This window comes from Lissotriton vulgaris, chromosome 9 (genome assembly GCF_964263255.1).
Source record: "Lissotriton vulgaris chromosome 9, aLisVul1.2, whole genome shotgun sequence".
NCBI lineage: Eukaryota > Metazoa > Chordata > Amphibia > Caudata > Salamandridae > Lissotriton > Lissotriton vulgaris.
The window spans coordinates 625,506,915-625,521,864 of NC_141697.1; the positions used below are offsets into that span (position 1 = coordinate 625,506,915).

At 42.0% G+C, this 14,950-nt stretch overlaps 1 protein-coding gene across 2 annotated transcripts in view; it reads left to right on the plus strand.

The window, feature by feature from the left end:
* Window positions 1-3,926, plus strand: part of LOC147691983 (cytochrome P450 2C11-like) — a 401,641-nt gene extending 397,715 nt beyond the window's left edge. The window contains exon 9 of one of the 2 annotated variants that reach the window (XM_086938272.1): window positions 3,616-3,926. In XM_086938272.1, coding sequence (XP_086794398.1) covers window positions 3,616-3,803 — 188 coding nt within the window. In that variant the 3' untranslated portion in view covers window positions 3,804-3,926. The remainder of the gene's footprint in view (window positions 1-3,615) is intronic. The other variant, XM_086938273.1, reaches the window with a different exon arrangement.
* Window positions 3,927-14,950: the final 11,024 nt, after the last annotated feature.

Sequence of the window (14,950 nt, forward strand, 5' to 3'; positions counted from 1 at the left end):
GGTGTAATGTATTGTAATGTATATCAATGATATATTCATATTTTTCATTTGTGTATGACAGTCTTTATTAAAAAAAGTATTATGAATAATGACTCAAAATATTAAATGGCTATCACTGCTACTAAATACAGTGGTCATGAATGAAACTAAGAGTGTGGAGGAGTAGCATCAGTACTGGCAGTTGTGAGTTGATTGAACATTTTCGTAAAGTGGCATTTCTAAAACAGTAATATTAAATATAACTTCACCAGTAAGGAGGATTTATCATTACCATTCCAAACATATCAAACAAGAATAAACCTACTCCTCTCTGACCAAGAATTACAGCTTAAAAGTATGCTAAAGAATTCTGAGTGCTGGCCTACGAGAGGGACAGGCCTAACAGTAGTGAAAATTGAAATAGGCTGTTTTTCACTGCCTGGACAGGCGAAAAAATAAAGCGACACATGTCCTACCTTTTACTTACGTAGCACCCTGCCATTAGGGTTACTTAGGGCCTACATTGGGGTGACTTATATGTAATAAAAGGGGTGTTTAAGGTTTGGCAAGTAGTTTTAAATGCAAAGTTGAAGTGGCAGTAAACTGCCAAACAGGCACTGAGTTGGCAGGCCTAAGACAGGTGTGACAGGCTGCTTCTATGAGCGGCACAATTAGTGCTGCAGGCCCACTGCATTTGAAGTACAGACCCGTGGTATATGGTATACCACTCCACAAAGGACTTATCCACACAACAAATAGTCTAATAAGGTATACACTAATGTCATCATGTTTAGGGGAGAAGCACATGCACTTTAGCACTGTAGGAGATAGAGGGGTAATCGGTCCCGAACCCTTACTATCCGTTTTGATAGAGCAAATAGTAGTGATGGTGCTTGTCTGTGACAGGGTGAGACCTCTGACCCCCTAATCTCGAAAAATAGTTCCAATTGAGTGCCTGGACAACCTTAACAGGTTTTCTTTTTCCTGGAGTAAATTCCAATGCAAGGTATGCAAAATAAAAGTGTTTTATTTTTTCTCTGTTTGTGACTCGTTTTCACAGCTTTGAGTCAAATAGTAAGAGAATAGTGACAGCCAACACCTGTTTCGCCCCTTTTAGACGGCCATCCGGCCTGGGGCTTCTTCAGGGTTGTACATTTTGATAATACAATACAAATGATATTCAACAGACTCAACTAACTAGCACTCTAAATAACAACTTCATGCATTGGCATCAATAAAGATAAGAAAAAATAGTATTATTTGGTCCATTCAACTTAGGGAGAATCAACTTGTTAGTACAAACTCACTGATTGAAGTCAACCATAATGACATTACCAAAAGGTGACATGAAAATCATTTCCACCTGTAATATTATTGATGTTAAGAAGCACTCTGAAAAGCCCGATACTAAAATGATACTTTGATTTATAATTTTTTGTTTACTTGTACTCATTTGTTAATTAGCTTTTGCTAGTGTGCAAAGCACTCTGGCATTGACGTTGATGAGGTCCTTGCTATAGAAGCCCTTAAATAAATAATACATATATTTAAATATTTATGATTTATACAGTCTTAACCAAATTGGTTGAAGATATTATGAATTACCTTTTGCATAGTCTTTGTAAACTGATATGTATTTGTTTGTAATTGCATTATCACTTTCTTTCATATTGTAGAGGAAAAGGACTCTAACCAATGAAAACTTCAAGTGCTTTTCTTCTGACTTCTGTTATCTGGGTTTTTGTTGTGTGGTGATCCTAATTGAGTTTCACCCACTGCAAGCTCTGTTTATTTTGATATGAGCTGTAGCCTCTAAGGCCCACCTAATAATTTAAAGCCACTTGCCCAAGGAGAACTAGGGTATGGAGCTCGGTGTAGGCTGCACTGCACAAGAACAGATAGTGCACATGCACTGTGCATATTGCGATGCAGTTTGGAATGAGTGTGGTATGGGACTGTTGTGTTTTACTGTATGGTACAGGAGTCTGATTGGTATCTCCAGTTTGTTACTAATTACCAAGATCGAGGTGGAGAGAGCCTGTATTTTGTTCAACAATCCTGAGATCCTTGAAGTGGGTCAGATTTTTTTCTTCTGTGAAAGGAGGGCAACCTATACCCCTTTGATGGCCTGTATTTTGTTCAACAATCCTGAGATCCTTGAAGTGGGTCAGATTTTTTTTCTGTGAAAGGAGGGCAACATATACCCCTTTGATGGCTATGTCCAGTTCCTGCCCCATTCCTGCTTTATTTACCACAGGTGTTACAGCTGTAGATGATTAAGGAGGCCCCTCTCTCTTTCATGCCTTTGCTTCAGATTCCATTGGCAGGGAAATACCAACTCCACCTCATCTGTAGATTGGATTTGTTTAAAAGCATCTTTAGCCTGACCAGTCTGGGGTTAATAAACAAATGAAAGGAACCTCTGTAAAACCAGCTAAAGAGAGAATAATTACTGAGTAGGTTCTCATCTCAGAACACCATGAAACTCACTAACCAGAGTTTGGACCCTCCCACTAAAGTGTGTGAGAAATACCTGACTCAGAGCCATAATCCTCAATTGTTGCCTTTCTCAGAACTAAGCAGGATTATGAAATGTTTGCTGTTTCCTTGGAAGTAAAATAATTGAATGTAGATATGCCTCGCCACTGGGGGAGACTGTAAATGTGGACATGTATGTTTAGGTCTGGGCAGAAGAATGTTTGCCCCTCTAGTAACTGATCTTTTCTTACCGGTTTTTGGAATATTAAATCTGTGTAAAGTTGATTTACCTGTCCAGTGAAATACATAAAAATAATAATGTGTTATTATTACCGAAGTAAGTAATCTTGATTATATTTGATGTGACAGGGTAGATTACAGATTGTAGTGCTTCCTTTTGATTAATGAACACAGGAAACAGTAGGCCCGAGTTGTATGTGCAGAAAGTCAAACACTAATGTAATTTGCATATTCAGGGGGTACTGCTGGTTTTGCTACTTAGGATCGAAAGGCAAGCAGTTTTTCACTAGGTCTTGTAGACATCAGAAATGGAGTAGGGTAAGGGAATTAGTTGCCCTCATTGATGAATTCTTAGAGTAGGTGATTTGCACCATGCTTATCTTTGAGGCCTCTTTTATTATATATTTTAAATTGTTATTTCCACCAAGAACTCTGTTTTTAGCAGTGTGCATTAAAGTACTTTACCTTCTTTAAAGTAAAAGCACTGACTGGGTAATGATTATGGAATATAGTATATATGTTAATGGCTTCTGAGTTTCTAGCCCACATCACCTCCCTGAGGAAGCTCTGGACTGCTCTGCCTTTTCTACCTGCTAAGGAGATGCATGCTTGGTTTTTGATTTGAGGTTTAATACAGGTGCCCGAGGGCACCAATGTTAAGCAAATTCAATTTATACAATTGAGATCCATTATCCTCTAGATGCTATATTGTCCCCCGAAGCAGTTCTCACATGTGTCAATAAAAAAACTTAACAAGAATATAACTGAAAATGTGTACAGGATGCATGCCATGAGCTCAGAATTGTATTTTATTGCAAAATATACTATTTACTCATATTATTAATCAATTCTGTATCTTGCAGTCTACTGTTACAAACAATTATGAGAGCCATAACTCAACCAAGTCTTTTCTTTCAGGAAAACGCATCTGCCTTGGAGAGGGACTTGCCCGCATGGAGCTATTTCTTTTCTTCACCACCATACTGCAGAATTTCACCTTAAAAGCAGCTGGAAATCCTGATTTAATTGACCTCACCCCGGAGTTCAGTGGATTTTCGAATCTCCCCCGACCTTATAAATTCCACCTCCTGCTTCGCTCAACATGATTCAGCGGTTCATTGTTAATTTAGGGATTATGTTTAATAGAATTGTTTCATCTTAATATGAGTAATTGTAGTTTTCAGAAGAGGGCATTGATAATTAAAAAGTTTAACATTTGTGTACTTTTGACAAATTGTGTGGTTTCAAAGCAAAAGTTTAAATTGCCATTATAATTACATAACACTTTAAGCTCAGAAAACGGACACAAATTCATTAGATATACTTTACTGAGCCAACTAGAATTTGTGCCCCAACATGATGTGCTTATGAGCTCACAGATTAAATGACTCATGACATGTTCAATTACATCTTTGATGATATCACTAATAACTTCCCAAATGACATCATTGATGACAACACTGGGCATGTCGCTGGCACGCGTTCTTTCATTCAATTATTCATATATTCCACCCAAAGACTCTCTCATAATTCCAGAAGATGCTTACACACTACACTTATAGTGATGATGAATGTGCAAAGTGCAATTTATTACTCCAGAGACACTGGGTCCCAGTTTTTGTGAAGTAATAAATTGCCCTTTGAACATTCATAGCACAGGGTGATTGGAAGTGTGGCGAGTGTGAATATACTAAGATAAGACATTATTGAGTTAATGCCTACTTGGGTCTTATTTTCACAAGGAGTTTTGATCTTTATAACATGTGTATTTAATAAGTCAATGGGATACATATTAGGATATCAGATGCATTTGGATGTTATTAACACATTGTATAAGTAAATAGGTTGTGGTACTGAAGATCACTGACCTGATATTGATACAGCAGTGTGATTTGTGTGGACTGACTGAACAAAGGAATCAGCGTAGAAGTTAGGATAATCAATTACTATAATTCTTGGCCCAATTGGGTTTGATATTGTAAGATTCCTTATCATTTGGGATGTCATGAGTGATGTTGCTGACCATATCAAGAGTTATGTCATATGTGAGGTCATAAGCAGTGCTTTGCCGGGGTATAAGTTATAGTTGGCTCAGGTAACTATAACTGCTTAATTTCACTGGTTTTGCATCAGTGAAATCTGAGCCTAACTATAATGTCCCTGTAACCTTTGTTTTTTCGGTGAAAGAAAACAGCCTTTTTTACTTATAATGATCACCGTTTCCATACAGGAGCTTTTTTGTTTTGCATTTACTCTTCAAGAAACCTCAGCTCTTTCATGGGAAGTTGCTTGCCGATCTATCAAGTGAGGGTTGAGAAAATGACGGTGGTGTCCCCAAAATTGATTTCCGATGTAATTGCCCATAAGAACTTTAGAAAACACTACAGCCAAATGGCTTAACTGAATTGCACCAAATTTTACAGAAAGCTAAATCTGTAACCAGAAAGCATGCTTTGTGATTTTGTCTAAATTTGTTCAGTAGTTTTTGAGAAATTAACGTTAAAAATGTAGAACTATCTGTTGCCAAGGGATTCCCGCCAGACCAGCAGATCAAAAGATCAGATCTGATAGGCTTCCAACAACATCATCAGAGATATTGGGCAGCAATTTTAGTACTCAGGACTCGGACTGTGTCTTGAACAATTAAACGAAAAACATATAAGGGGACAGGGTGGGAGTATTCTGACCCACTAGGCCTTGTGGGGGAGTCCAAGAGGGATATCTTCTTGGGCAAAATGTAAAAATGGATGTTAACTCAATTAACTATAACTCGTACCCTTGCCATGCACTGCTTATGACCTCACATACTACATGGTACATGGCATGTTCTATGACATCATAGATACCATCACTGATGACATTTAAATTGATGATGAAACACACAAAAGGAGATGGGAGTAATACTTGCAATTTGTCTAACCCCTGAAAATTGCTAGGGGTAGCATCCCAACTTACTGTTCATTAGTTGAGCATGCCGCCTCAGTTTGGACCCAGCCGTATGCAAATCAGACTTAACCCTATGCCTCTTGGGAACAGTCCAGCCCAATCTGCCAGGCCAGGCCCTCCCTGAACTGAAACACAAGCAACCCAGAACCAGTTTTGCCCTAGTTATGAGCTCACCCAACCAGGTACAGCTGGGATCTAGTGTCACAGGTGCATGGGACCCATGCCTGGGCATACCCATGCCACTTAGGTTGAGACATGAAACAGGCTAAAGGTGATGGGAGTATGCTTGGAATTTGTTTAATCACTCGCAATGGGTTGGGGCAGCATCCCAACTCATCATTCTTTTACTTACCTTGACACCTCAGTTACGACCCAGCCATATGCAAAGCAGCCTTGACCCTGCTCCTACTGGCAATAGCCCAGCCCAAACTGCCAGGCCAGGTTCTCCTTGAGCCTGAACACAAGCAACCAGGGACAAGTTTAGGCCTAAGTAGTGGGTTCATGAGATGGGAACAGCCTGGTTTCAGAGACACAGTGAACATGGGACCCACGACTGGGCATACCCATGCCACATTGGGCAGTACATGAAAAATGCAAAAGGTGAATGGAGGAATGCTTGCAATTTGTCTTACCACTGGCAGTCATTCAGTGTATTATCCCAGTCCATTGTTCTTTTGCAAACCATGCCGCCTAAGTTTGGACCCAGCCACATGCAAATTAATCTTGACCCTTTGATAAATCCAGTCAAAATTGCCAGGCCAGGTCCACCCTGAACCAGAACACAAGCAACCCAGGGCCAGTTTCTCCCTAGCTATGGGCTCATTATTGGTGCAAGGGTGCTTGCATTGGTGCATGGCAGCCCATTGTGCGCCAGCACAGGGGAAGGGGCAGGAATGCACCGTATCTTATAGATACTGCACATTCCTGCCCTTTTGTTTTGACGTAGGGCAGGGCAGCAAGATTGCTTGAGGCACTGCCTTATGCCAAAACTTCGTAAATGAGGCTCTGAGTGGTCAGCGTGTAACCCTGTACTCGCCAGTGGGGCTACCAACTTTCCCACAGTAAAATCAACAATGCATGTTTTTTACTGTCAGAACATTTTAAGATAAGAAACATACGTCCAACATTTTAATAGCATGCACGCTGCCTTCATGGCTCAGTAGACCTGCCTTAGGGGTGACTTATAAATATTCAAAAGGAAGGTTTGGGATTTGCCAGTACTTTAAATGGGAAAGTCAGGATAGCAGACGAAAACTGCTCTGCTAGCCAGCAATGATGGACTGGGAATTGTACTTTGCTTTGTCTCACTCGTGGTGGCACAATAAGTGTTGTAGTCCATGAGATGTACTTTAACATACAGGCCTGATACCATACACTTGGGACTTATAATTATGTTAACTTATGACAATTGTGGGTGGGTGTACCAATCAGACGTATACATTTTTAGGGGTCGGAGCACTGACACTAAGTCGAGTTTGGCAGGACTCAGTGCACCTGCAGAGTTAAAAAGCCACCATCATTAGTCTAAAACCTTAGGGGTGATGATGCAAAAAGAGGTATGTCATAACATACCATGACACTGCAACCTTCATTGACCACATCTGGCAGGAGCAGAAATGCTCCTGCTGGATGGGAGTACAAGTGTATCTCCCTGTCAGTGCTTTTGCAGGCAGGGAAATACAGCGTTGCTTTCGGCCTGCAGGAAAAAGAAAAAAAGCTGCCATGGGCCTCACCCGGCAGGTCCCAACCACTGAAAATGTTGTGGATGCCACAGGTGGGACTGGGGCTTCCACCCATGAAAATAGAATTGCCAGATCCTGACAGGATCCTGGATGGCAGAAGAGGTGGCAGGGTTGTGGGGTCCATGGCTTTCCCCTGCAGCTCCAACAAAATTAAGAGATGTGGGTGCCCTGGGTGAGACCAGGGCACCCACAATCATTTAAAAGTAAATTTATAAAAGTGCAGCTGGCCTGACTGCCACACCAACAAGGGTGCTTTGGGAGCCGACAGGATAGAGGGGGCCCTGAGGCTCTCAACTTTATAGATAGTAGATGGGTGCCACTTGAGACACTCAAGGTGGAGTAGCTGTTCATTTCATATCCACAGCTCTTGACGGGAGGGCCCCACAATGTAACGAGACAGCATTTAATACTTACTTTTTCTTGCTTGTGGTTGTCCAAGAAGGGGCACTGAAATCAACAACCATTTTTAAATAAATTATGGGGGCTGCAGAGAGTGCAGCAAGCCCACTACGTATATATAAAAACAAACTTGCATTAAATCTCCTTGGTCATCCTTGGTGAATACATGACCTCAGGACAGCTCACCATCTTTTTTTAAAGCAGTCCATGCTGGGGCTGTGTGCACTGCAATAGGAGTGCAGAGACCGCTTGTGGGTAGTCATATAGCTGTATTTTGTGTTTAAAAAAGATTCAAAACATATTTATGAGTGTTTTGAATAACAATGCTTTCAATTAAATACTTTTTGTGTCCCTCATTACTATTTAACATTGTCATGTGTGTATTTGTAAGGAATAGATTGGATTTTGGTTATTGATAAATAATAATGGTGATTTTTGACAAAGTCAATATGTCTTCTTTGTATATGTTGATGTGCTGACACCCCGATAAAGCCAATAGCCTTGCCTATAATATTTAGATTTTCTAACCCTCTGACAAAGCTGGTAGGTCTGCTTTGCTTTAAATGGCACCCCTTTATATAGTTGTTTTATGCAAATAAGATCCTCAGAAATGCAGTAGAAAAAAGGTTAAAGTGATGGTATAGTTAGGTCTGGTACTAACATCTTACCTTACTTAATAAACCTCACCAAAGTGATGTTATAGTTGGGTGATATTATCAGTCAATACATGACATTTCTAAACTTCATAAACCACTGCAATCCATATGTTATAGTTAACTGAAGTAAATATAACTCGCACCCTTGCCATGCACTGATTATGACCTCACGTATTATGACTCATGACATGTTCTATGGCATCATTGTTAACTTCACTGTTGACATCGGATATTACATCTTTGATGACATCACTGTGCATGGCGAGGTGCGAGTAATAGTTACGTCTGTTAACTGTAACTGCTAATTTCAGTGGTTTCACATATATTTGCTAGTGGTGGAAGCCAATGGGTAGTTATTGTTAGGTTTGCGTTTCCATAGAAATGTAATTTTGTGGTTTGGTTATAACTTTAATGCTGTTTGATGAATCTTCATGAAACTCTTCAGAAACAATACTTGCCCACCTCAGCTTGTTTCTGGACAGTTTCAGGGTAATCCATCCAATGGTGGCGGGGAAAAAAGGGGACAACCAAAACCAAATTTCTCCACTATTTTTCCATGGACGTTTTTAAGAAGCACTACCGCAAAACTTCTTGACCGGAATTAAACCACATTTGAAAAGAAGCTGGATATTGAGCCACAAAGAGTGCCTTTTGTAATTTGGTGTAAATATGTATTTTTGAAATATTAAGGCACAAACATATTTCTGTATGCGGATGGTATGGCTTGAGGCACTCTCGTGAGCGTTCCTTGGTTCAAATTTTGAATAATTGAGCGTAGTGAAAGCTTTTTTTTTTACTTGGGCTAGTTTGCTACCACTGGAGACAGCTCCTGCAGGACAAAGCACTTTGTGCAACATGAAGAAATATGCAGCAGGCAGCCATTACAAAACTAGGAGACTTGGGGCCATTTGTAGGTAATCTACATTTACCGATTCTAAAATACAGAATTTGACCGATTCGGTATTTCAGAATCGGTAAATGGTATGTAGGAAACAATTCAGTAAATATTACCGGATCAGTACGATTCGGTATTTAAGAATCGGATTTTACCGATTCGGTAATTCCCATTTATTCCTATGGGCCTGGAGGCCCATAGGAATGAATGGGAAGCCATTCACTATTACCGTTTCTGTAAATACCAAATCGGTAATAGGGGCACATATTTGAGGGTGGCAGGGTGTCACATTGACACCCTGTTGCACCCCTGCATTGTGCATGTGTGCACATGTGGCACACATATATGCCCTAAGGGCATGTATGTCTGCCACATGGCACTTTTACAAAAGCACAACATTGCTTTTTTAAAGTTTTTCCATATTTACCACCAACTTGTAGTTGGTGGTAAATAACGAATCCTGAATGCAAGAAGGCACTCACTTGAGTGCCTTCTACATAGCTTTTTGGATTCGGTAATTACAGATTCCTTAAAATAAGGGATCAGTATTTTACCAATTCCTTACAGAATCGGTAATTACCAAATTCTTAATCCTGCCTCCTACATCCCAAACCCTAAATACCGGTCGGTAACGGACGAAATTCGGTAATTTCGACCGTTACCGACCGGTATTGGGCTACCTACATATGGCCCTTAGTCCCCTGTACTGAGCTAGCTGATAACAAATTATGTAAGTTAGCAGGGTAAGGATACCCTTCCCCATAGGCCCTGTGGGACTCCCGCTGGATTGCAGTATTTGAAAGAAAAGGAAATGGTGTTCTGGGGTTGCCATGAAAACCAAAAGAGAGATGGGTACATGACCCACCTTCCCAGTTTCATCAATGACCCAGGGACCTGATCCTCCATGGCTGAGATTTAAAGAAATGGGAGAAGGGCATATGGCCACTCTATCACCCCGGCGACCCGATCCCCTGGGTCAATTCTTTACAAATAGTGGGGGGATGCACTATCCGCCTCCCGAACCTGTATAAGCCAGAAGTTATGTTATGTTATGTTATGTTACGAACTTTTGTATTGCGCACAGCTGCCCCAGCTAAGGGGCGTCCTGGCGCATGGCAAGTAGAAAGCAACACCTACAGAGAACATAACAGAAAAGGAAACAAAGGCAATTTATTCAAACAGAAAAGTTTTTAAAGCTTTACGGAAAGCTAAAAGATCAGCGAGCAACCGCATCTCAACAGGAAGAGAATTCCAAAGCTCGGCCGCTCTGACCCGGAAAGAGCGGCCGCCGACCCGACACAGCCTGTATCGGGGGATCACCGTAAGAGCTTGACCCAAAGATCTCAGGGACCGGGTAGGCACATACCAAGCCAAAAGGTTCGCAAGAATTTGAGGACTCCCACCCCTCAGAATCTTGAATGCCAGACACAGCACTTTAAACTGGATTCTTGCCCTGATAGGCAGCCAGTGCAGTGATCTCAATGTGCCGGAGACGGAACAGGTTCGAGGTAAGCCAACAATGGCTCTCGCCGCGGCATTCTGAACGCATTGGAGGCGAGTTAGCTCCGCCACATTAGCCCCTACCAGGAGCGAGCTGGCATAGTCCAGGCGAGATAACACTGTAGCCTGGACTATCAGCTGCCTGGTGTGATGGTCAAAGAACTTCAAGACGGGGCGCAGCGACCGTAGTATGCCAAAGCAACAGGCCGCGGTTCTCTTCGTATGGCCCACAAAACTGAGGGAGGGATCCATCCATATTCCAAGGTTCTTTAATTCTGTGACCGGAATGGGGGCCGGCCCCAGCTCCGCAGGCCACCATCTGTCCCCCCAGAGTTCCGACCTCCTACCGACGATCATGATCTCCGTTTTCTTTGCGTTGAGCTGGAGACAGTTGTTCTTCATCCAGCTCGCCACCGCCCTGAGTCCGCTCTGAAACCTGGGGGCATCCCGGTCCGCATCCCCGCTGATCGTAACCGCTAGCTGAGTGTCGTCGGCATATGAGACCATGGTCATGCCCCATTGCTTGACGACCTCAGCCAGCGGTCTCACGTAGAGATTAAACAACGTGGGACTCAGCGAGGAGCCTTGCGGCACCCCCTGTTTCAAAGGATGGAATTGGGACTGGAACGGTGGGATGGCAACGCTAAAGAAACGATCGTCTAGGAAGGACCGGAACCACTGGAGGGCCAGACCACTCAGGCCAATCTCCTCCAGGCGATGCAATAGGATGGGATGCGAGACAGTATCAAACGCGGCGCTCAGATCTAATAAAACAAGCGCCGCTGTCTGCCCCGCATCCATCACCATGCGAAGATGTTCAGCCATGGAGTGAAGGGCGGTCTCCATGCTGTGCCCAGCACGGAACCCGTTCTGGGTGGGTTCCAAGATGTTAGCATGGATGAGGTGGGCCGAAAGAACCTTGTTGACATGGACCTCCAACACTTTGGTCGGCCACTGGAGCAAGGAGATAGGCCGATAATTTTCACGTTTCTCTGGATCCAGGGAGGGTTTCTTTAAGATGGGAGAAACCACCGCCCGCTTCCAGCTAGCGGGTACTGTGCCTGACTCCAACGAGATATTAATCAAGGAGTGTACCACGGCCCGGCCCAGGAACGCCTGATCTCTGAAAAGAGTCGGTCTGAGCGGATCAGCGGGGGACCCTGATTTGACCTGCTGAGCCAGGAGGTCAAACCCCTCAGATGTCAATGGGGGCAGCACGTGCAAAGAGGTACCTCCATAGATGTTAATCGGAGACTCAACTGGAGGCCCTGTGTGAGGGAACGTCTTATAGATGTTTTGGACCTTCTCCAGAAAAAACAAAGCAAGAGCTTCACAGTGAGTGGTCGAACCAGTCGTCGGGGCACAGGCTCGCTTTGCTAAAAGATCTTTCATCACTTTAAAGATGGTTTTGGAGGGGTTAGAGCTGTTGCCGAATTCAGCAGCGTAGTAGGCTGCCCGCGCTCGGCAAACAGCCCGATGGTAAGTTTTGACGGAGGCGAGATAAATAGCTTTTTTCCCGTTATCGTACGCCTTCCGCCAAGCCCTCTCCGCTCGCCGACAACTACCCTTGAGTGTACGTAAGGCGCCATCGTACCACGGACTTGAGTCCCTGGAGCTGATCTTACGAGCGGTGATAGGAATAAGGGCGTCAAGCGCCTTGGAGATCCAGGAGCAGAACCTATCGTAGCTTGAGTCAACACCTACCAAAGGTTCTAAAGGCTCCGCGGCGAGGACACCATGTAAGTCCTCTAGCCGTAATTTACTCCAATGCCGTCTCGCGACCAACTTAGCAGGGGGAGTAGTAATCATTCCCGGCCAGGGGGTACAGATGGCAACCAAAGAGTGATCCGACCAGCCAAGGGGTGTCTTGGGGAGGGGGTTTGTATGATGTGAATTTGACTGACCACAGGGGTGAGACATGGGAAATACCCTCAAGCAGGGGCAAAGGCCATTCACAGAGGTGGGTTGGCTTTACTTATGACAATAAAATATCACTTTGCGTTAAAAAAAAACTAGAAATTCACTTCAAAAAAGCAAAGGTAAAAATGTAGTTATAGTTAGGCGAAAATGTCATTGCTAATTTAAAATAACTCATTCCCTAAGGTAACTATAATTGCCACCCTCACCATGCTCTGCTAATTACCTAAGTGTGCTATGGCATCATTGATAACATCAATGTAACATCTAAAATGACATATTTGATGACAGGTCAGTGCATGGCTAGGGCAAGAGTTACAGTTACTAGAGATAACTATAACTGGTGCATTTCAGTATTTTTATTTACTTAAAAGGTTACTTTGGGCTTGAAATTGTTATCTAACTATAACATCCCTTTAAATTTAGTTTTTTCAAAAAACCAAAGGATAAAGTAACATTATATTTAGGTGAATATGTTAGTGACAACATAACAATTTTGAACTTAAAAAGGCACATTAACCAGTAATAGTTAGCAGTTAGCAATGCTAACTATCACTTGTGCCCCTGTCAAGCACTGCTAATGACCTCACATATTACATCACTCATAACATGTTCTATGACATCATTTATGACATCATTGATGGCACCTCAAATGACATTAATGATGTCTATCGAAAATGCATTTTAGGCCCCCCCCCTTTTTCTCTCAACCTTCACTTGACGGATCACTCCGAAACTAGTCAAAAAGTAGCAGCTTTTTGGAAAGTTTTGTGGAGATTTGTCAGACATGGCCAATGTTGTTGGCAAAACAGAAGACACTTTTTCTTTAAAACAGCGGACCTAACTATAACTACTCAGTGTCAACAAACTTCCTTTTTGAACTGCAGAAGCAATAGACCAAACTCTATCTATGACTGCAAAACATGCACTGCTTATATTTCTACCCCAAAGAAAAACTTAAACCAGCACATGCTCTTTTACCTGCAGACTCCACCTTTTTATCTATTGGATCTGAAACAGGTGCATATTCATTGAATATTGCTTTTCGGCTAGATTTGCCAACAGTAGATCACCCATTAAACTTTAGGAAATCCATTTTACATTTTGAAATAAAATATAGTCACCTGTTAAATCTACGAGCTGATGATGTATCTCGATCTTTCCCTAAACCATGTAATTTATTGGAAATTTTGAAGTGGTTGATCCCTGAAACTGAAAGAAGCACACCTCACTAGGTACTGGCTTGTCTTCAACTGGAAGTAACTTAAGGTTGTTTGATAATTATTAGATAACAAATTGTAATTCTTTATTTGATACATTTACCTCTATGATTCACATCACCATTCCCAAACTCACATACTCTTTATTATATTCAGCCGATGATGACAAGGAATCAACAGAAGACAGTGAAGAAGCTGACAACAGAATCCACAGAAGAGCTTGGCAAACCAGGAGGAGAAGCTTATTTCCCCTGCTGAGTTTTCCAGGGATCAGAAATTGATTTATTAATAATTTTGATCAGCTTATTTGATAAAGCAAGATAAGGTCTCTCTAAAAAAATCTTAATGGAAATGCTCCTTTCTGGGATAAGGAGAGGTATGGCGCTGCTTGTGGGTTTGATTCACCATCAAGCAATCTGGAAAATGACATACCTTTCTCGAATCCAGGTCTTTAATACTCCAGGTCTGTAATAACATTCAATAGGAGACTAATAGCATCAATTAACAAACAAAACAAAAGGATGATTTGCAAATTATAATTTCTTCTCACTTTCTGTTTTATATGTGGTAGGATGGCTACTTATTAATACATGAACAGAGGTTGGACTGCATCCAGTCCCCAGTGAATGCACAGCATAATGCCATTTTCGTCCAATATTTTTTACATCATTTCATTCTTGTCATTTTTATCCATGTCATCATCATCCTTAGAACCATAGTTATAATTTTTAGAAGTTTTGTGAAACAGGACCACACGCTGCGTGTACACGTTATTTTCAAGTTTCTACTGTTCAACAGCGTCAATATAGACTTTTTCCAAGAACATGATGGATACGTGAATTCATATAAAGCAGTTTTTATTCCAATAAAATCACCCAATGCATTTCGGGTTGCATGCCCTTCTTCGGGGGTCACTGTAGAATAATTACAAAATCATATAGGCAGGCAAGTTTGGCAGCGCGTTCTTTCCAGTGTGTG